This window comes from Hirundo rustica, chromosome 13 (genome assembly GCF_015227805.2).
Source record: "Hirundo rustica isolate bHirRus1 chromosome 13, bHirRus1.pri.v3, whole genome shotgun sequence".
Lineage (NCBI taxonomy): Eukaryota > Metazoa > Chordata > Aves > Passeriformes > Hirundinidae > Hirundo > Hirundo rustica.
Genome location: NC_053462.1, coordinates 8095137 through 8118452, shown reverse-complemented (window position 1 = coordinate 8118452; position 23316 = coordinate 8095137). Strand labels below are relative to the sequence as shown.

The following is a 23316-nucleotide window of genomic DNA, read 5'->3' as shown; positions in this document are numbered from 1 at the left end:
CAGAGAGCGAAGGCATTAACAACAGTGACAGGAAAGGAATACAATATCCCTTTAAACAATTAAATATTGATCCTGCAGGCCTGGGGTGGACTCCATCACACAAAAGGAAACACCTCTGTGAATTAGTTTGGTGACATCCATACCCTTAGATGATATAAAGGAAACCAAGATTATTTGCTTCACTTATTTTCTTAATGTTTTTTCCCTCAATTAGAGAAATGAGAGAAATCTGGTATGAACCACACTCGCCTCTCAGACACTTGGCACTTGTCTTCCCGGAGCCCACCGGGATGGGATGGGATGGGGAGTACTTGCTGTGGGTGGGGGCTGCACAGCTGTGTGTGTAGAGGGGAGAAGTCACAGTGCTGGGAAACCTTAAGGTGCCCTTTTTTGTGTCCTCCCCTCTCCCCCCAGGCTGTGGATGTCCCTCCCAGGACTCCACCGAAGCTGCCCCTCCTGTGGGAGAGCTGGGGCTGCCCATGGGGCTCACCTGCTCCCCTTGGCTCAGCCCAGTGCCTTGTGGCTGCGCACGGAGAAACAAAAGAAGGCAAGAAATGTCTAAATTTAAAGTGCTGGAAAATCCAACCTTTTATTTACTACATTTTTGTGACTACATAAACGCTGAAACATTGTAACGCTGAAACATTGTAACACTGAAAAGCATGATGACATCATCACTTGCTTTTTTCTTTTTTTTAGCTTTTTCTCTTTTTTTTTTACCTTTTTTTTTTTTTTTTTTTTCCTTTTTTGCTTAGCAAACACAGCAGATGATATTGCACGGCATAAAGTGAGAACAGTAGCAAAGCTTAAAAAAAGTAACTTAAGGAAATCTTAACGCAGTACAGGAGATACTCATACCCAACCCAGGGCAATGCCTAGTGCACTGCACTTGTCATCGCTACACACAAAAATACAGAAGAAGCGCTTGACTAAGAGAGAGAGTGAGGAAATATCAGCAATCAACCGTAATTAGGTACAATAATCACTTAGTCTGAAATGCAGATGCAACGCATAAACTACTGCTGCTTCCTAATGGGCGAACTAAAGATGGCAGCAAAGGGCTTTAGCAAAATCTTCGCTTGTTTTCGTGTTTTTATCTTTTTTTTTTTTTTTCTTTTTTTTCTTTTTTTTTTTTTTTTTGGTTTTGTTCCGTTGCTCTGGAAGAACTCCCGCTTGCTCTGGGAAGATTTCCTACCCCTGCGGAGCTGGGACCTGTGATTGTCTCTGGCGCCCTGGCTGCGGCGGGGCCGGGGCGGGGCGGGGGATGCTCACAGCTCCCCGGGCAAGTCGCAGACAAGGGACAAGGCCGTACCCTGCATTCCCCGCTGGTCGGGTCAGGCTGCAAAGCTAACGCGGCCCCACGGTGAGGATGCGGTAAGTGCAGTAAATGCAGAACATTCCGTGAAAAATCAAACTAGCGGAACGGGACGGGAAACCGCGGCTCCCTGAGCACAGCTTGTCCAGGGCTCCGTGGCTCGTGCTGATTCACAGGCTAATGCTTTGCCTCCCCCTCCACGGGAAGCAGAACTCATTGCGCAGCATTAGCTCCCGTATTGAAAGCAGACGCTGAGCCAATGCCCACCAACGGATCATTTAATGATCCTTCATTTCAGAGCGTCTTTATTGCCCCATTTCAATACTTGAAGTATAAAAATGTACCTAGAAAGTGTAACTTCCGACCGAAAGCTCAGACCCTGCCCTTGTCCTTCCCTCCCTCAACCCCTTCGCTATCCCCTCAAAGGAAAATGAGGTACACCCGGGGCTCAGCTACCGCACGGGAAAGGAAATATCCGTAGCCATCACACACCGTGCCAGCACACAGCATTTAGTCGAACCAGAATCCAGTCTTTACGCAAAATAAAACAAAGTGAGTGGCATCCTCCTCTCTGTGCCGTGATGCCATCATCAGCTTTGCAGAAGTATCATTGTCATTACTCTTTCTTTTTTTTTTTTTTTGCTTTTCAACCCCGAACTGCCTGGACACGCTGGAGCTGCGGGGGCGGCAGGGCAGCTCTGTGGCCCTGGCAGGGGCTCAGCACAGGTCCCTGTGCGCTGCCCCACAGCCGGGCACCTGGCTCAGGCCGCAGCCTCGCAGCCGTGCCCCCGTGCCCGCCGGCCTTGCCTGGGCAGCGGGTGAGCTGGCGGCGGCCCAGGGGTGGCCCCGGGCTCTCCCTGCCCCATGCCCGCCGCAGAGGCCTTTCCGTGAGCAAGGTTTCCAGATTCAAGTCAGCTTCTCTCCCAAGGCCCGCGCCCGCTACTCGCTTGCGCTACCCGTGCGAATGGCGAAGGAAAATAAAAAAAACTCAGCAAAATCTCTCACAAATGCCAGTGCTTTTAAACATTAAACGACTTTGAAATTCTTTGGATGTGCGGGTCTCACCCGCAAAGCAACCTTTCTAGAAAAAGACAAATAAATTAAAGAAAAAACACACTAATAATGCCTTTCTGCTTTCTAAGTGACAAAAGTACTACCTTGAAACACTCATTTTGGCATGTACAAGTTGGGGGGAAGGGAGGCCTGGGGGGTAACCTGGCAGTGTTTGTAACACGGGTGGAAGTGCATGCCAAGACAAGGCTGAAGATACACCCTGCAGTCAAGAGAAGCACTCTCCTTCAGTTCATCTCAGCATCAAGAATGAAAAGATTGTAACATAAAGCTTTGGCCATTTTTGAATCTACTATATACAATTTTTTTTTTTTTTTTTTTAACTACACAGTCATAAATTAAAGCAGTGATTAAATAAGCGTATACAAAATGTAATTAAATTAAAAGTCACAGCACATTATAGAGAAAAAATAGGAACCATTTATCACAGCAGAGAATATTTTTTTTTTTTTTTTTACCCTGTGAAAAGAACATCGACTAGCAAACACAAAGCGTCCTAGTTGAAACAAAAGTAATTGAAGCCATGTTTCCCTTTCTTGCATTCATTGCAAACGGCAATCTTTACCCACTTCGAAACATTCCCAGGAATAAGGTCTTCCTTGAGTATAACAGAAAAGTTCTGCCAAAAAAAAGGAAAAAAAAGAAGAAACCCAAACCAAACAATATAAAAGGAATATACAAACAAAACAACCCCTACAAAATAAATAAGAATTATAAAGCTTTTTTTTAAGTAACCTTAACAATTATCAAACTAGTAAGTTCTGCCTTATCACATAGACTCTCTATACAACATAACCCTAAAGATTTATTACTATGAGGTATTTGGAGGAATTGGTAAAAGCGATGCACGGCCTGTCTGGGGTGAGGGACTCAAGCTGCTTTGGGGGAAAGGATAGGGAACCTTTGGTTTGTCAGCAAGAAAGTGGAAAAAAACATTTTCCTTTGGTATCAAAGAAAGTTTCATTGCATGGTTGCACGGCAAAAAGCACCACGGTGAAGAATTATTCCTTTTTTTTCATTAGTGGCCTTTCTAACAGGCTGAGGTATTCAAAGAGTATAAGGTGAGAGATAAAGAGGTCAACAGCGGTTTAACACTTTGGTTCAAGCAAGGCACTCGTCCTATGAGTTTACAAAGTTTGCAACATGTTTGCCAAGAGCTTTATTATTATTATTATCCTTATCATCGTCAGTAGTAGCAGTTGTAGCAAGAGAAGTATTCATAAGGTTATTAGCATTACCACTAAGAATGAAGACAAGGTTACACACTGAGTGAAGGTGAGGAAGGGGGTCAGGGGATGGGGGTAAGAAGGAGGATGAGTTCCCTTTCCAGACCAAGGCCGTGCATGAAAAATCTTTGGTATTCTTTGGTATCATCAATGTGATTAAAATCACCAATGGAAATCGAGTGAGGTAGCGTCTTTGGTTCACACTATAAATAGTAGATCTTTACACACTTTTTTTTTCTTTTTTTTTTTCTTTTTTTTTTTTAACACGTGGAAGTAGCTATTCCTTACCTTTTGCTTCTTTGTCTTTAGCAAATAGTTACCAAATGTATTGTAAAGCTAACCACACCACAATAATAAACCAGGAGGCTAAGCAAAGTCTCAAAATTAGCCCCTGGGCCTTTGAATGCACCCAAACGCAGTGAGATAGAAAAGGGTAAGTGCTTTCTCTTTGTTTGCTAAATGCATAGTTTTCATCCCTATGTACAAAGGAGGAGGAAGAGGAAGAGGATAGGAGGAAGAGTAGTAGAAAGAAGGAACATTTTGGGGGGTAAAAATGTCTTGCTTACAACTCAGGTGAGGAGAGGTGTCCTAAGACTCTTTGGTATAAGCTCAGCAGTGTTTGCGAGCCCTCCGGGCAGCAGCAGCCCCTGGGGCAGCGCCCACCACCACCGCGGCCTTATCCTGAAATCCCAGGAGAAGAGCGGTGCCCACGGCAGCCCTGGGGCTGCTCTCATGCCAGGCCACCCCGGCCACTCGGCTGCCTGGGAATTTGCTCCTGGCATGGGGTGTGCAGGAGCAACTTCTCAAGCAAAAGCCCCTTTGCTGGCTCGCTCTGGTGGGGTTTGCTTTACCTGAGTAAGGAGAGGAGGCTGCGGCCCTGGAAAGCCATGCAGGGCTGACAGAGCGTGATGGGGCAGTCTGAAGGAGGAAATTTTTTTTTGTTTGTTTTGTTCTTTTTTTCCTAGAAATCTAACGATGCCATTTACAATGGGGATGGATGCGGACAGTTCACCTCTTGGCCAGCCTCCCCCTGTGGGTCACTGCGGTCATGTTTGGATGCAGCCTGTTAGCTGAACGCGTGTTCCTAATGCCCTCTTGCCCATGGAGTCACCTTTGACTGAAGCTCCATCTCCTGATGCTCCCAAACTGTCTCGGGTTCTGCTCCCTCTCCTAATCCTTCCTGGCAGAGTTTTAGATCCTCTTGTCGAATTTGAAATTAATTTCCATTTTGTCAGGAATGAAATGAACCGAAAGACTAACACTAACAGACAGAGACAGGTTTCCTGGGTAATGTTAAATGCAGCATTAGAAAAAACTCCCCCTCAAGGATGCCCTGCTGAGTAACGGCACCAGTCAGAGCAAGGGAGCACCAGGTGACCTGTCCACGCTTCAGTCGGTGTGGCAGGGCAGTCTGCTCAGAGGTAACACAGCCTTCCAGGTAGACTGAGCAGTTCCAGAGTTATTTGCTTCATGTTTTGAAGGAAATCAAAGAAAAGTGTGTTCTTTGCCTATCCAGAGTATGAGGCGCATATTGCTTATGGGAAGAGTGGTTTGTTCCTAATGGCTTAGAGAAAACCTAAAGGCTTGTAAAGGTTTATCCCTACTTAAACAGACATGTAAAAAAACCCAAAACACTTCAAATCTATAACTTGTGCATCAGTTTTAGTGTGCGTGGACATGTGTGTAGGCATGTATACATACATCCATACACCCCATAAAAATGTGTGTGCATGTACATATACACAGTCCTGTTTAGGGGCTTGCATGTGTGTGTATCAGAGATCCTGAAATTGCATATTGGGTGCAAATTTAATGCTGGTATGAAAGTTCTCTTTGGTTTCAGCAAGTAGTCTATAAAGACAATACAATGGAAATACTAAAAATGCGGCGATGTACTTTGAATTTCCCTGCATTTTTAAATTCTCAAGTTTTAAATAAATAAGGCTTTATTCTCTAAACTATAGGTATGTTACAAAGCAGTGTTTTGCTGGAAAAAATTAAACCGTTAGTTATCACTGTCCTTTATTAACCTTACACTAATGAGACTGCATTCATAAGGTACTTTATATGAGAGCTTATCAATGTTTCCATGTCAATTATGTTTCCGTGGGGATGGAACACTTCAAAAGAAAGATTGCTAAAATTTAAGGTAAGCTAGAGACTCAAAAACCGTCCAGATTATATTCCATTTTCACAGATAGTTGCTTTGTCAGCCTTAAAGTGGGTTTAACATACTGAAATATGAAGAAATATTCACTGCCAAAAATATTGGGTTTATTTCACTTTGTGTTAATAAAGAGATATTTTACCTGTATTCTAAACACTGTGTGGAAATAAATTGTATACCCTGAACCTTGACTAGACCCTGTCCTCTGGGGAAATAACTGGTGCTATAAATGTTGCCCTACTTTGGTGTCCCTGGCATTTTGAGTTGGCTTCATCCCCCAAACCAGCATCTGCTACAGTTTATAGTGTTTGGATTCTAGTTTACCTTGAATTTTTCTATTTTCCTTTTTTTTTCTTAAAACCAAAAAGGTTGGAAGTAAGATTACCTATTTCTAGTCCTTGCATTGGGCCTATAACTGCATATTTGGTTATTTTGGAATTTAATATACCTAGCATAATTACTACAGTAATTTGGAATACCAGTTAGAAATCTAACAGGCACATGTATGGTTTTTAGTCTGTTTTCCCCTTACATTAAAATTTAATATGCAGATGTTGCACGCTTTTCTCTTTAAATTTGTCAGAGTAGGAACGGGATGATTTTTCTCCTGTGGGTCTGTTAGCAACAGAGCGTTTAAAGCTTTTCAACTACAAACTTCCAACTATTTCATGCATTATCCTGACTAATAGATGAGCAAGAAAGAATGCATGGGACAAGAGCTCAGCCTGCTACACATAGATACAAAGCCACAAAACATCGGGCTGTATCTCGGTGTCATGGAAATTTTGCCCTTGACTTCAGAGGGATCACAATTCTTCCTTCCAAAAGCACTCCTGGAGCTTCTCTTGGAGCTCCTCCCACAACACTGACTGATGTTGTACCGCTGTTCTCAATAGGAAGAGACCACGAGCCTTCAAAGCTGTCACTATTCCTTTGCCTGGTAAAGTCGATAGGTAAAAAAAAGCTCACTAATGTCAATGAGTATTGATCAGACGCTGAGCCCTGTGGTTTTGCATCCCTCAATTCGTTTCATTTTTGCATCCTGAGCGCCTCAGGTCTCCTGTTCGCAGGCTAGATGGCAGAGCTGAGCCGCGCTGGAACACAGCGCCTGGGGACAACAGCGCCTGGGGACAGCGCCTGGGGACAACAGCGCCTGGGGACAGTGCCACACGCGGTGCCACGCGCGGTGCCACACGCGGCTCCTTCTTGTGCTCCCGTTGAAGTCAGCGAGGAAAGGGCTCACTGAGTTCAATGGAAGCAGCATCCCATTCCCGGTTCCCAGTGCTCTGCCAGGGGCTGTGATCTCCTCGGGTGACATTCTTTCTTGCCAATCACAGAAACAAACGATAAATGTGGTTTTACTAATTGCAAATAACAGTCTTGATTACAAGTGTTATACAGTTAGATTAGTTTATACCTATAACTCTACATAGTATTTGTGTAAAAATAGCTTTGGAATATTAAAATCATTGCAATAAAATACCTGCAATATAATTATTAAACGTGTTCTTTGGTAGCTAGTTGATTTTTTTATGGATGGAATAGTTTTCCTTTTTTAAATCTGAACATTCCTTAACAAACAAAGAGAATGCACTGGTTTAGGTACCATTCAAAATTTCTTTGCCTAGTTTGAACTTGTTTCCAGGCATTGCACCGGTCAAGTTCAAACTGTGAAACAGCAAAAATCACACTACCGTTCCAAGGAATTCAGACGACTCCACGCTTTGGCGGCTGTGCCCTGGCACAGCCCTCTCTGGAGACCAGCCCTGACTAAGTCCCTACCCACTGGCGTGTACGCAGTATGGATACACCGAACACCTTCATGGCAATTGCTGTGGACATGAAGAGCTGTATCCAAAGAGATGTCTGTTCCATGACAGGGAATCACTATGCTCCAAACCACTAAACAGCCAAGTACGGTGAAGATGATAATGGGCCAAGGTGTAAGACCAGTGGTCTGTTCCTCTTCTCTTTGCTTTCCGTTTCATTCCCTCCATCTCGCTTTCTTCTTCCTCTCTGCTTTTTTGCAAGTCGTCATCCTACTAAAGTGTGTGTCTTAGAACAAAGTCATAATGCAGGTGAAATAAGTCTTTGGTTTCTTTGGACTTATAAATATTTTTTTTTTTCAAATAGTTTTAAGTATAAACCTGCTATTTTGAGGTCCTGGTCTGTCTTTATTTATTTATTTATTTATTTTTAAAGCTTTTCCACCGAGGTTTTAGTTTGTGGTTATTCCTTCATGCTTTGGTACAAGTGCTTGATGAAGAAGATGAGTTGCCTGAATTGGAGCTGCCCTCGTCTTGCCACTTATCCAGACTCCTCCTCCGTGCATTCATGAAAAAGTTGCTGACGGTGCTCAGCTCCAACCCGAGCTGCTGGGAAATGGTGATTTGTAATTCTTTGGACGGACGCTTATTTTCCTTGAATATTGCATGTAGAGTTCGACGCTGGACATCAGTGAAGACCAGCCGAGGCTTTTTGGGTGTATTCCCTCTATCCTTCCCGTGTTCTTGTTCTTTCCTCTTGCACGCTGCAAGAAAGGGAAGGACAGTTAGAGAGGGCTGGCAGAGGAGTACGTGGGAGTGCAGTACAGGGCAAATTAGGGGGAAAAGGACTGTTCATGTCAGCTTCCAAACTTGGAGAGGATGCGGGACATTAAAATCGCCTACTCATTATAAACTATGACAAGTATAAGGAATGAAAGTTAGAAAATACCTTTGTGGTTGTCTGTTAAAACTCAGCAAATGCTATTGCTGAGAGCTTACATTTTGATACCACCTATTAGTGCTGAGAATTTAACTATTTAATATCTCTAGGAGGTAGAGTGGGAATTCAGTGAACTCTAAAGTTAACCTTGGTCACACTTTTTACCATTATTAGTTGCTTTCAATCCATTTCTGTGGCTTTTTGTTGACTGAGAAATAAGGAAGGGTGAGAAAGCAGGGTGCTACCACAGCCTTACAGGTCAGTTGTATTCTGAACAAAACAACACGTATTTTGTCATGAAAAACAATGGTATAGTAAACCTTCTTTATAGAATTGCTCCTTATTTCATCTATCATCCCTTCTTTCCCTTTCAGAATGTTATTCTGCTCTACAGTATTAAAGAGTGCTTGCAATTTGAAATCTGCCTCCCAGACCACCTTCCAGGCAGGATCTGATGGGATGTGAGGGAGACTCCCAGATCCCTCTGTCAGCCTTCGACTGTCTGCCAGCTCATCTTGTTAGCATTTTGCTAGGATGAAACTTCCTTGGGAGGACAGATTCCTCTGTCTCACTTTCAAAATTGTCTGAAGTTGCCTGTTTCCCTTTTTCTTCTAACAATGTCCTTTAATTCTGATTGAGAGATGTGTTTCTGAAGGTAACATGAATGTTCTTTTGCTGTTTGTGTCCAGTCCTGGCTTTTGTGAAGATCAGTACTGATTTAATGAAGAATTTTGTGCAGTATCTCTACTTACACCATGGTTATTGGAATGAAAGCAACAAATTACTTTGCAAAGGTCCTTTCTACAACTTCTGTTACTAATGAGAGCCAGCCCTGGCATGAGGGCTTCACTGCTCGCAGGAGGTATCAGAATAGCCATCCACCTTTCGTACTTGAGAAATACGAACTGCACAGAGCAGGAGCTGCGAAGGTTCCTTCTGCTGGCCCAGGCAGGGACCAAGACACTGCTGGCTCAATCCCCTCTGAGGAGAGGCTTTCCAAAAGGTCCCTAATAATAAATATTCCAGACACATACTCTTTCATAAGAAACCACACGTCAATCAAATAGACTGGGCTGCCAAACTCATGTCTCCTACAGGTATTTTTATCTGAAAACCTTTGAAGAATGCTTTGAAATTACATCCTGACCTCCAAAACACCGTGGAGCTTCTGGGCTAAAAACCAGGCTTCTTCATGTACGTGAGCCCCTGCTGAAGCCAAACTGCTGAATTCACTGTGGGGATTGCTGCCTGCTGAAATAATCTGCATCCCCATTGGAGGTTAACATTGGCAAATCAAGGGTTAAAAATGCTTTTGCAAGAATAGGCTGCTATTTACTGAAAAATATACAGAATGAGGAAACCAACAGCATCTCAGTCTTTCCTATATGTCTCACCATTCGATAATCAGAAATTCTTGGGAAAGCAGCTGCGGGAGCTCAGCTTTAACAGCCTCAGCCTCCAGCTCTGACTGCCCCTGCTAACAGGCTCAGGCAGAAAAGAAGACAAACCAGGTGCAGACTACTTTTGCTGCACTTCATTTCTGCTCATGCTGCTTTACACCTTCCTTTTTCAAAGACTACACAAATTCCCTCCTCTGCCTAGATACTCCACCCGGATCACAATTTGTCACAAAATCCTAACGGCACGGCACAGATAACGTGACCCAAGTCAGTGCTGTTCAGTGTGAACCATCACATCACAAATGACAGTCACAGCAGTAGGTACAAAGCCAGCTCAATTAGCGATGTGAGCCTCGGGGGCTTCGATCGCAAGCTACTACATGAGTTCTCTGAAATAGTAGGGAATAACAAAAAAACAACCATCTATTGTGAAACCAGCTTGCATAACACATTGTCTTCCTGAGCTTGTGCTCATTTCCTGAAGTGTCGTACTCCTGAACAATTATTTCTATTCCATAGAAAGTGTCCCAAGAGTTACAACGTACCTTGTTCCCCAACTTCAATTGTATCAAACCCCTCTTAATTAATATCTTAATTAATGCTAGTGACATCACAGAGGAAAGAAAAAAGAGCTCATTACTAGGGAGAGAAAAAAAAAACCCCACCTATCTAGCATATGAGACAAATTAGCACATTTTACTATTTTGCAAATATTTTCAGCTCTACTTCCATTAGCATTTGCCAGAGGCAGATTGAGGGCAAAAACTTCCCAACACACTCAATTGTTCCAAGAGCCCTTGCACTGCCAGGCCTCAGGGTGTGAGCAGCAGGGGTGGATACCACCTCTCATCTTCTGCCTTGTCCAGGCTCAGGAATATTAATAGCACTTAAAAATAAATAATGGTGATAATGAAAAACTGTAATAGGGTTTCCTTGCAATCGTTTTCCCTGCACTGGAGCCAATCAATTTTAATAATAAATTGTAGCTTCCAGCTTGCCAGAGAACAAATGTACACCATGGGATAAAATCTGCTCCAACACGAGAGCAGATCCAGAGCAGGCCCAGCTCACCATTTCAGCTGAGAAATTTTGACTGTGCCTGCTCTGGCCAGGTCCTCCCCTAATGTCTGCTGAGGTCAGGCCCCAGAGATGGCAACTGAAATGGGTTTTTTTGGAAAAACACCAGAGCCTGTCTTCACAACAATTTATGACACACTCCGTCTCTCTTTTATCTTACATAGCAGAAGATAATAGCAGTAATTTGCACTGATGTCCTTCTTGTGCCCCTGCCCTTGAGCACTGTGAGTGGACCCTCTCCCACAGCACAGAGGCTGAATTTAGGTGCTTTGCAGGGTGCTGTGCTCCCTAGAGGTGTGCACCTCTCCCGGGACACGCCTGCTCGCACGCTGCCCTCGCTCCCTGCCGCAGCCAGCCCTGCTCTTTGTCTCCAGGCTGCCTCAGCTGAGCGATGCTCCATGTGATGCCTTTTGAAAAAGCCTTTAAGAAAATCTTGTTAAGAAAGAAGAAAAGCAGAGGATAAAGGAAGAGTCACCCTGACTCTGGCAACACACGTGCAGATATGACAATGTAATATTATCAGTGCCAGGAGGAGCCTTATAAATCCAGTCCTGAACTCTGGCCTCTCCCAGTCACTTCTATCTTCCTCTGCCCTGAGCAACAGATATTTCTGACACTTGCAATTCTCCTGACACAGCCCATCAATCTATTTTTGTCTCCCTTTGTTCCTTCTAAGTCACCTGAGGGATTTGGTCAAGGAAACTTGCCAGGCCTTGCCTGCACATTGCACTGCATCCCAGCTGCCTGTGCAGGATGCAGAGGTGGGCTCTCACCCCTGCAGCTCTGCTGTCTGTTGGTGCCCTACTGCAGCCCCCAGCTGGGTGCAGCATGGTGGGATCAATTCTGCTCTGCCAGGGCTGTGAACAAGATCGTGTCCCCTATGAAAATGCACCAACTGCGGCTCTAGGTCGAGACAGTGAAGAGGAGGCTTTGCCTATCTGTGATACGCACAATATTATTCAGTCAGTCTAAAAGTCAAGATTATGGTAAGCTCAGGTGTTAACCCTGATGCTTGATCTAGTGGTTCATACCTAGACGGTGGATTTCTTTTTAAAATTAAAGGAAAAAAAGCCCTGATTGCTATACATCAGTATTCAGGTGCATTTGGTGTATACACGTGTCCCTAGCCATTTATGGCAAACTCCAATTTTCCCTTCTAAAAAACAGAAGCAAAGAATGAAACTGATAATGCTCTCAACAAACCTAATTTCTGATGGTTTCTGGTTTGGTTTGTGAACATAATAAAATACCACCACAAGTTCTGCTGTCTGCTTTTCTGGGAAACTGTCACTGAAGCAGAGAGAACAGCAATGGAAAATTTTACTTGGCCAAAACCTGCCTCAAGCCCTGTGGCTACTTTTGATGTCAGAGGGCAACTCTCCCTGAGAGAGGCATTGCTCAGCTGGTGGCCCACTGACAGGGGATGGAAAAGTGCAGACATGGGTGGATTTGGGAGGTCTCAGGCCTGGCACTGGGAGAGCTGTGGCCTTTTGAGCACAGCCAGGCTGAGGCAGCAGCCATGCACCCTGAAAGCCACACTGCTCACCAGCTGCCTGCAGCAGCTCCCATGGCTCCAGCACAGGGGCACATAATGGCCACAACCAGACTTCTGCCTGTACAGAGTGGCTGGAAGGGCAGCAGGGACACAGGGCAGAGAGGGGAGCACCAGCAGCATGGCAACATAGCTGCTCTTGGGAGGGAAGGGTACAGCCCAGCTGTGCCTGGGCATGAGTCTCCTCACCCTGGGGAGGAGAAAGCCAATGCACACAGGGGATCCCTGCTTGCAGGGAGCTCTTTTCTCCTGTGTTTGCACCCAGAGTGGGTCCAGACCAGCAAGAGAGACACACACACAGTGCTTCCCCAGCCATGCTGAATTCAGAGCCTGTGGACATGGAGAGGAGATTGTGTGTGGGTCACCTGTGATGGGATGAGACCTTTCACCCTGAGGTATTAATTAACCCAGCCTCATGTGTACAGGACTGCCTTAAAGACATCAAAAGCCTTTTTAGAAATCTCCCTTTACATGTATTTTCTAATCTAATCTTGTGTCAGGTCTAGAAATTTCAGCTGCAGTCTGAACTGCATCCACCTTTCCCAGTCATCTGTTTCTAGTTTTGAAACATCACACAGTATCCAATAACATGTTTGGAGAGTGAAAACTCTTCCCTGGTATGAACTGGAGAATATACTGTGGGATATTCTTCTCTAGGAGGCTCTACCTTCTGGCAGAGAAAGCAGCAGTATTTCTGCAGGAGGCTAAAACTGCTTGAGGACTTTGACCATCATAGACAGTTCTAATCACACAAGCTACAACAGCTCAGTGGAAACAGGTACCCAAAATCTTATGGTAAATTCATGGTGGCAATAACACATAATAAAGTGTGATAATTTACATCCTTATCATGTGAATAACACCTCTGGGGCATGCAGGCAGGCACACAAATAACAGATCTTTCCATCAAAAACTTAATATTTGGGGGAATATGAAAACAAAATAAAAGGGCATGTGAGACCCAGGCTACCTGAAGGTTGGATGTCACCATATGAACTAAACCCAAGCAAATCTGTTTGACCCAAATAATGACTACAACTGCCAGGTGACATTCACTCTGATACATCATCCTTTCGTGGTCCCCTGCACTGCCCTGTCCTTCTTGACACTGCCCAAGGATCTTCAAAGGTGCTTGGGAAATGGAATATTCCCCTCTGGAAAGGTGCTGTGTGAGACAGCCTCCACACATGGTGGCAGCTCGTGGCCACGAGCTCCCGCTGCAGCAGGTAGCAGACAGCACTGATGCTTGAAAGAGCATTCCCTTCAACTTCAGCCCACTGTGGGGTAAGGCCCTTCACAGCTTTTTAGTGATGAAAGCCTACATGGGTGACACAGGTCATTGCTTGCTCCCCAAAGCTTTCTCCTTTCAACTGAAGAGAGTCTACTCTGAAATGTCTGAGCACACAATAAATTATTTCTTTTTAATCCTGGCATTATTCAGCATTTCGCACTTGTTTCTCTAGTGATTTGTATTTACGCTTCTTCACGGTGCAGTTGTTTCCATATACCCAGAGATCTTCTGATCTGTGTCTCATTTCTCTGCCATCAAACCCAGGGAATACTCTTTTGTTGTTTCATAACATCAAAAGAGATGAAAATACGTTTGTGTATGGGAAGCTCACAGGATGACATCAACCTGCCAACATACAGATCCCAGCTGAGCCAGAGCGGTAAACATCTCATTCCTGGGCACTGTATTAAAATGAGTGACCTTAATTTGCTGTCCCTGGAATAATGAAGTGAATCGGCCTGAGGAGTGCTGACTCAGCAGTTCAGGATTCAGGGGTTTACACAAACTTAGTGTTGATGGGTCTGTAACCGCTTCAGCGAGCTGACATCACCGCTGCCGAATATGTTGCTAAGTGGATCAATCAGGGGAAAGCACCCGATTTCCCTGCGATATCATTTAAAGCAAATGTTAAAATTCTTTAGCTAGGTCTTTAGTTAACCATATTACTGTGACAAATATTTCTTTGCCCAGCATAAGTAATTAGAATTTAATCACTTAAACTGCATCTTAATTACCCCAAATGAATTGAAAGGACATTTAATAGCAAAGATTAAATTGCCTTAATGAACGATTTTTGCGACTACATCAATATTTTAATCGCGTCAGCCCCGTCCGGCCCCCGCCCCACGCCGCAGCAGCACGGGCGGGCCCCGGCCGCGGGATGGCGCCCGCTCCTCGCGGGAGGGGCCCGCAGCGAGCCCGGAGCTCCGCACCGCGGGGACCGCACCGCACCGCGGGGACCGCACCGCACCGCGGGGACCGCACCGCACCGCGGGGACCGCACCGCACCGCGGGGACCGCACCGCACCGCGGGGACCGCACCGCACCGCGGGGACCGCACGGGACCCCAACTCTTCACACCCCACCGCGGGGACCGCACCGCATCTCACCGCACCGCGGGGACCGCACCGCACCGCACCGCGGGGACCGCACCGCACCGCACCGCGGGGACCGCACGGGACCCCAACTCTTCACACCGCACCGCGGGGACCGCACCGCATCTCACCGCACCGCATCTCACCGCACCGCGGGGGCCGCGCAGCACCGCATTCCACCGCGCCGCGCCGCGGGTTTCCTAAGGCCCGCCATGCGCTCCGCGCCGCGCCATGGGCCCCTCACCCGCGCTGCCGCTCCGTACCGCACCAAGCCACGGCACCCCTGTGCGGAGTGCCAGCCGCTCCGTTCCGCTGCACCCCGCATAGCGCAAGCTGGAAAACACCGCCCGCTCACGCCGCGCTCTGCTCCGCTTGTGCGCCGCGCCCCGCCCCCGCGCCCCGGCCCCCTGGGCCCGGGCAGCACCGCCCGCCCCGCACCTGGCCTCGCACCCTCCGCGCATCCCGCCCCCGCAGCCCCGCCCCGCCCGTGTCCTGTCCGCGGGACGCACCCGGGTGCGGGGCCACACCGGGTCCGATGGCCCGGGCCGCTGACGCCGGCTCCGAGCTGCGGGAGCGAATCCCCCCGAGGCGTTCGGGTGCTGACTCCGGCGTCAGGTTGGGTCACTCCTCCCCCTCCCGCATTCCCAGTCAGAGACTTTGCTACGGCAGCCGACAATTGAGTTTCTGAGCGGTGGAAGCGACGCGATCCGTTGCAAAACCTTCACTGAAACATTGGGGATGGCTGGATTCACTGAAAAACCCGGCTCGTTCCCCTGGTTCTGCTCCTAAGGATCGGCCTGCCGGCCTCCGCTTCCCCGGCTCCAATTCTCCGTCAATCCCAAAATATTCAAAATAACGAGATACGTTTCAAATAAAGGAGGAATGAGTCCGTGACGACATAAAGAATTCCTCCGGCTGAGGGGGTCATTAAGGAAGCCGTTTGGCAGCCTGCCTGTGCGGGGGGAAAATGGGGGGGAAAGGGGCTGCGGGACACTCTCCCGCCCGTGGCTCAGTTCTTATCGCCGGGTTTGTAATGCATGTGAGAACGAGTGCAGAATTCTGCGCCCTAAAAATATCCAAAACCTGAATCCGGGCTCACTTCAGTGGCTTCTGCACCCAAGCGTTAAGGAAGAGCCCCCTATACTGAATCGTGCCATCCGACCCAATACTTCGCTCGATCTGAAGCAGCAGCAATTCTAGCTGCACCAGCCAGCGCCCGCACACGCCGGGGCCGCGCTCCGCTCCCCGCAGAGCCCGCGGTGCTGCCCGCACACCTGAGGAACAGCAGCCATCCATCGCGCTTTAATTGCCGTTTGGACTGTACGGAAAATGTCACCACTGAGGCCCTAAAATGGGGGAAAAAATGAAAACTACTGTTCAGCTAATAAATTGTTCCTATAAATTAATCTTTCTGCATCATAAAACTGACTTCTTAAGCAAAAACGGCTCAGGTCAGCTGCGTTTCCAAAGAGAGTCTGTCAAACATTGGTCACTTCTCTGTCCGTGTATGATTAATCCAGGTAGATTTATGTCTGAAACGCGAATCGACATTTATCGATTTGATCATGGAAGCACCCGACACGCGGCCATGCTGGGTCCCGGTCGGTCCTCAGGAAAAACTCCCCACGATGCCTGTAGTCTTCATGTGAAATTCAACAGCACTTCAGCAACTGCTCCCGCGCTTCAGTCACCTTAGAACTCCCTGGAAACTAACTCGTCCCTTGTGTGGAGCTTATGCGGACCCTTCGGCTCCACAGACAGGTGAAGGCTGCCTGAGGCAAAGCAGGAGCGGTGGTTTAATGCCAGTACAGGCAAAGCCAGGCACCGAAGCATACCTGGCCTGTGGATTTCGGGATGATTTTGTCTCAATCTGATCATCACGTTCCTTCCTGGCTGCGAAAAAGGCAGATCGCACAGGCCAGAACCCAGCTGTAGCACCGGCAGGAGCCCGGGCTCCCTACAGGAGGCACCTGCAGCGGGCACAGGACTGCTACCACGTACCACGTAGCTCTCCTCTCCCTCTCCTCCCGGGGTATCCCGACCCCTCTGGCTGGCTGAGTTACCCCGCTGGGGGAAGCTCGCGTCCCCTCTGGCCCCGCACCCATTCGAAGGCACTCCTCCCCAAAACAGGTGCCCCCAGGGCTCTGCCCTGCCGGGAGCCGAGCCGCTGCTGCCGCGGGCAGCCCGAGCGCTCAGCCCGGCGTTCGCCGCAGCACCGCGGCACTAATTGCCGGCTGCCGCTCCGTATAATCGATGCGATGCTGCTCTCCATCGGGGCCGGCAGCCGTGGGGAGGCTCAGCAAGCACCTGCGCCAGGCTACGGGCGGCCTCGTCCATGAACGGGGAGCGGGGCCGGGGCGGAGGCGGAGCTGGGCCGGCAGCGAGGTCGCGCCCTGCCGGCGGTCGCTGTCCGTGGTGCTGAAGTCGGGCAGAGCCTCTCTCGTTCCTCGCTCGCTGGGAACGAGAGGACGAGCCGGCCCGGGGGGCTGCGCGGGGCCCTCCGCCCTCCGGGGGGCCCGCGGGGCGCTGCCCGGAGCCGCGGCCGCTGCCCGGTGCGGGCCGGGTGCCCGGGCCGTCGGGGCCGCTCCCGCCCGCCGGCGGTCAGTAGATGGCGCAGAACCCCCGGGAACCGAGGGGCGACGAGCGAGGGCTGCGGACGGCGCGCTGGCCCCGGCCGCTCGGGGTGGGCATCGCGCCCACAGCCCGGCTGTGTGACCCCGGGGTGGCCCCGGCGGTCCCCACGGGCGGCAGCCGTGGTTTTGAGGCTGTTTGATTTCAACGGCAGCGAGGGTGGGACCGGGGCACGGCCCCCGGGTGCCGCCCCGCCACGCGGCGGGTTAATTAAAACAAACAACCAAGCGAGCGAACGCGGGCACGAACGAACAAGCGGGGGCCGAGCCGCGCTGCGGGGGCGGGGGCTCTGCCAGGACGGGTGCGGGGCGGGCCCGGCCCAGTGCGGAGGAACGCGGCTCGCCCGGCCCCGCTCCTCCTCCTCCCGCTGGGCAAACATTAACGAAGGGCAAACGCGGCTGTAAATCAATCCCGCCGAAGGACGCGGCCGGCAAACAAGCGCGCCCCAGCGCTCCCCCGGCTGCGCACCGGGCGCTGCGCTGGAGGGCGCGACGGCTCCGGGTGCTCTCCCACCCTCCGGTCCCTCCGGGACGGGGCCCCTTGGCTCGGCTCAAGCACCGCAGCGGCAGCGGCGGAGAGGCCGCTGTCACGGCCCAAGCTGCGTCGAGCCGGGCCCGGGCCGTCCCCGTCCGGGAGGTCCGCAGGGTCGGGAGGGGAAGGGCCTCTCCCCCGGTCCCGGTCCGCGCTCGGAGCGTCGCCGGTGAAGGCCCCGGTCGATGCCCTCCGCCTCCCTGATGCAAATGCCTTTATGCAAAGTGCCCGCAGGGTAAATATTAAACAGCCCCTAATGAGGCCACCGGGGCCGGGGCGGCCCCGACCTTCCCGGCGCGCTCTGGGGCGGCGGCGGGCGAGAGGTGCAAACGGCGTCATTAGATTTCATATTTAATGTGGAAAACGCTCTGATTACTCCATCGATTTCTTTACAGTTAATTTGGCGAGAATTTCTCGCCGGTTTCCCAAGGCTTCAGCTTAGCCGGGATCCACATTAGGAGGGAGAAAGGCAAAGAGGTGCAGCTATGAAAAATACCAGCCAGGTCGCAGGCAAACATGGAGCAGCTTTGGAGGGACGGGCCTGCCCCGTCCTGAGAGCCGCGGGCGAGCGCGTGTTCCCTGCGGCGCCTTTTCCCTGCTGACACCCGCTCGGGGAGCCCCCACTGCGGGGCCCTTCGGGACGAGCTCGCTCGGAGGACGCACACCGGCAAAGGACCCCTCCGGCAGGAGATCCCAAGGAGCCTTGGGTTCCCTTACACTCCTCTGGTGCCTTCGCAAAATGTGTCTTTGCCGCGTTTTCCCCGGCCGCTACCCTTCCTCCCGGATCGGCGGGCCCGTGCGAGGCCGGCGGGCAGTCGCAGTTCCAACAATGAATGCCTGAAAGCAGATTATTTTTTCCTGAACAAGACAAAGTCGATGTTTTTTCTTTCTTTATCCTCCCTGTTTCCTCTCTCAGACAGACGAAAAAAAAAAAAAAAAAAAAAAAAAAAAAAAAAAAAACCCACAAAAAAACCCCAACAAAACAACCCACAAAAAACCACAGCAAATCCACCAAAAAAACCCAACCCCACAAAACAACCCTGAAATAAATTCAGCCTTAAATCCCAGCAGGCTGCAGAAGGGATGTACTTTTCCTTTTAATTGTATTTATTTTTTCGGCGTCCCTTCACAGCCCTTCCAAATGTCACTGAAGGCGAGGGGGAGGGAGGGAAGACTAACAGAGAGACAGTCAAATAGATAAATATTCAGTGATAGAGAGGAGAGAGAGAGTGGGACAGACAAAGGAAAAAAAGAACAGAGAAGAGAAGGGAGATAGGATGAATAAGATGGAGGCTGGAAGAGGTCAGCTTTGCAATTAGCAGTTCTGCTTACATTTCAAGAGACAGCCCAGGAAGTGTCAAGACCTCAATCCTACTTCCATGTAACTACCAATTTTTCTTCTATTTGTCGGAGCTTCTGTAATCTGGGAGGTAGGGATCCCCCAGGGACGGCAGAAAGGGGCAAATACTCAAGATAAAGTGCAAGGCGAGACCGCGAGGCCTAAAATAAGCAAGCTCCATCCCACTCACTGCCTCCCGGTTGTTGTCTGCAGGAAATCAGAAAGGGAAGAAATGAAGGCGGCTCTGGGTATTTATCTACCTGATAATTCTCTAAACGCCCGGGAGTGAGTTGTAATTTGGACGTAAAATTTAATTTGCGTCGGCTGCAGTAATTTATGTTATTTTGAATTGACGTTCATACATCAATATCAATTGGGGCAGATTTTTACCTCTTAGTAAGATCATCGCACATTTAAAACCTGAACAAAATAAAATCGATACTTCATGCATTTACGGCCGGTGGCCGGCAGCGCGGCGCGGAGGGGCGCGGAGGGGCGCGCAGGCTGCGCGGGGCGGGGCGGGGGCGCCGGGACCGCCCCATTGACAGGGACGCAGCGCTATGCAAATGCCCACGTGCTGCCGGCGCCCAGGTGGGCAGCGCCCGGCGAGGCCCGGAGCCCCCGGTACGCGGGGAGAGCCCTGCGGGGCCCGGCCGGCACAGCCCCGCTGCGAGGGACGCGGGGAGGGCCGGGTGCGGACGGCACATCCCGACCCCCCCGTGCCTCCAGCCCCTCTTCGCCCCGGGGAAGCCGTTTCTGTAAGGTGCCAGCTTTGGGGTTTCATCGGAAAGGGAAGGCGGAATAATGAGGCTTTGTCTCTCTAACGGGATTACCGGGATCCGTTTATGAGAGGGCAGCGCAAGAGGGGGCGGTTTGGGGGCAGAAGCGAACAATGGGACCCTCCGGACCCGGCAGCTGGGCAGAGCAGGACCGCCTCCCTCCCTCCCGGCCCCGCAGCAGCCGGGGCTGGCAGAGCTTCCCGGCCGGCAGCGCCAGGGAAGGGATGCCAGCAGGCTCCGAATCGAGGGGTTGTTTCCAGTATCGATCTATGCAAATGAGCGGAGATTCAGGTCGACCAAATTGTCGTAAAAAACCGCTCCAAATCGAAGAAAGTTCGCCTTAGCAATCGTTACGGGGATGTAGGAAACACAAACTCCATCCTCCTCTCCTGGGTAGCACCAGCAAGACGAGGATTTTTCGCTGGTGGGGTGGCTGCCCAGAAAGGGAAGGCGGAAAGGGCAGTTTCTGAGAGCTCAGACCTTTGAAACTGACTCTGCAGGAGTGGAAGCCAAAGAGAGCAACGTCCTCCCACCGGCGGGCACCTAAAGGCCAGCTACAGCGGGGAGGGAGGCCCTGCCCCGGACCTTTCCTAGCTCTGCTTTAGGTTTCCGGAACAAGGCGGTTGACTGCAAATAGGCACGGAGCACGGTGGTGGCCCAGCTGCGTCCCTGCGCCCTCGGGAAACGGCCTCAAGTTCTTACCGTCGCGGTAGTCGAAAGCGCAAGACCAGTTGTGCTTTTGAAAGGAGAAAGATTTGGCCCTTCCCGTATTTTTGTCTGTGAAACGGATCAGTGACCCCGGCTCCAACTCGGATTGACTGTCTTGCGTTCTCCAGGGACAAATTAATGGAGACCTATCACTTAATTAACAAACCCTCACTCTCGGTATATTAAACCCGGGCTCTGCACCGGGAGCGCAGACGGGAGGGTTTGGGGAGGCGGCGGCAGAGCACAGGTACGGACCGGGACGGCCATCTGTGAGCAGACAATACGGGACCCGCTCGAGAGCACACCGGGCAGCAAGAGCCGACAGCGGGGGGAGGCTCTGGAGCAGCGAAGCCACGACCCGGACAGTTTGTCTCATGCAGAGACATCCACACGAAACTCAAACTCCACGGCCTAATGATAACTACAGCCAGTTAAAAAAACCCCAAACAAACAAATAAATATATTAAGAAATCCAAGGATTTTAGCCAACGGCATTTCTCGGCCACCGCTCACCCGGCGGGCTCGGCTCATTCGCGCCGAACGCCTGTCCCCGGTCACCCAACCCGAGCGGGACGCTGCCCGGAGCTCCGCCGCGACCCGAGCCCACCTCCCCCGACACAAAGCAGGCGCACCGACTCCTCTTGGCGGCGCATTAGCGGGGCTCCCCCGTACCCCGTCCGTGGGCCCGGTCGGGCTCGGTTCGGCCGCCAGTTCAAGCATTTCCGCCTCGCCCTCCGCGCTCCGGGCAGCGTTGCCGCCGGCCGGTGCGGCTTTCGGCGGCGTCCCGTTACCGGGCGCGCCGGGCGTCGTTCTGCCGGCGGCAGGCGAGCCTGGCGGGTGCGCCCCAGCCGCGGAACTGGGAGAGCCGGGGCGCCGCACTGCGCAGCCCAAGCCCCGGCTCGGCTTTGTCTGAGAGCGGCGCGGAGGAACCGGACGGTGCCGGTGCGCCCAGCCGGGAGAGGGAGAGTGGAAGGGGGAGAAACGGAGTGGCGGAGCCGGGGATCGGTGCTGCTCTTCAGGGACAGGCAGGGACTGTGGCGGCCTGCCCAGGCCCGAGGCCCCGCTCTGCCGCTGCCGTGCCCCGACCACCCCGCAGCGGGCTCACCTGCAAGCCGCAGAGCAGACATCCGCTGAAACTCCGGCTCCTGGAGCCACTTCCACATTCTGCGGAAGGTCTCCCGGCCGGATTTGAGCTTGCTCCAGGGCTTGGGGTTCCTCAGCAGGTCTGAGAGCGTCCCTTGAGAGCGGCACAGCACCCTCTGGGCGAAGATAGCCTGGGGGATGCTGTACCGCTTGAGCTCGGTGGTGATCCTCTGAGCTACTTCTTTGGTATTGATTTCTTCCATTTGCCCTGAATTACTTCCACTGTTGACCTGCGAACCAGTTACAGAAGGGTTTTGCTCCCTGGCAGAGCCCAGGATCTGCCCGTGGCTCTGGGCGTTCAAGTGGGCATGGGGGTGGTGTGGGATCCCGTTGATAGGCACCATGCCAGCGGAGGTGGGGGTGAGGTGTTGGTCGCCATGCCTGGCTAACATGGCAGGGTGGTGGGCTTCAAATCCGTTTGGGGTGAGCATTTTCTCGGCGGGCATGGTGGCACTGGGGTGAGCGTAGTGGGGCAGCCCTTGCTGGGAGTTGTGGATGCTCCCCAGGCCCGATCCAGACAACGGAGAGAGGCTCTGCCCCATGCCGGTAACATCCTTGTGGTAGGGGGTGTAGAGATTGTTCATAGACGCCAGACCCCTCTCGTCCCGCATGAGCGTGAAGCTGCCGCTCACGTTGCCCGGTATCCGCTGGTGGGGATGGTGATGGTGGTGATGGTGGTGGTGGTGGTGAGGGAACTTGTCCGAGACCGTCGAGATGGGAGGTAGAGGCTGCAGGGGGGTTAACGTGGTGTAGGTGCTGCTCATGCTCATGCCGGGGGGTGTCTCGCAGGCCATGGTCATGGTGGGGTGCAGGGGGCCGGTCAGCGCGTGCTCGGGCGGCCGGTGGTGGTGGTGGTAGTCGCCGCCGTCGAGGATGGACGCCATGCCCATGGAGCGCGGGTGGGCCGGCAGGTGGCTGCCGCGGTGGGCCACCGCGCTCCGGTGGTGGGGGCTGCCGCTCATCAGGTCGGCGGCGGCGGGCACCGGCTCATGGCTCACCCCGTGCAGATCGCCGATGTTCTCCATCGCCAGCTGCGCGTTCATCGTCGGCCGTGCGGGCGGCGGGACCGCACATCTATCTGGTGGGCGGCGGGGCGTCCCGGAGCTCTTGGCGGCGGCCGGTTGCTCCCGCGGGCCGGCGGCGGCGGGCGAGCGCTGCGGGCTGGCGCTGGCGGTGGCTGCTGCTGCTGCTGTTGCCGGGCTGCTGGCTTTCCCGGTTTAGGTTGGTTGTCGTAATTTTTTTTTTTTTTTTCCTTTTAATTTTTATTTTGTGGCAATGTATTTATT

General features: G+C 51.3%; 1 protein-coding gene across 1 annotated transcript; it reads right to left on the bottom strand.

The window, feature by feature from the left end:
* Positions 1-1161: 1161 nt before the first annotated feature.
* On the bottom strand, positions 1162-23073 carry ONECUT1 (one cut homeobox 1). Its single transcript, XM_040077694.1, has 2 exons — positions 21993-23073; positions 1162-8309 (listed from the first exon to the last, which is right to left on the bottom strand). Exons 1-2 carry the CDS (start codon positions 23071-23073, stop codon positions 8017-8019), a joined length of 1374 nt encoding a protein of 457 aa, XP_039933628.1. The 3' UTR covers positions 1162-8016.
* Between the last annotated feature and the right edge of the window lie 243 nt (positions 23074-23316).

What these genes read in the sequence shown, in the direction of transcription:
- ONECUT1 (XM_040077694.1), bottom strand. Translation starts at nt 23,073, where the DNA reads ATGAACGCGCAGCTGGCGATGGAGAACATCGGCGATCTGCACGGGGTG. An exon ending in GTCTGCTCTGCGGCTTGCAG is followed by an intron (nt 8,310 to 21,992) that starts GTGAGCCCGCTG and finishes CCTTTCTTGCAG; the next exon opens with CGTGCAAGAGGAAAGAACAA.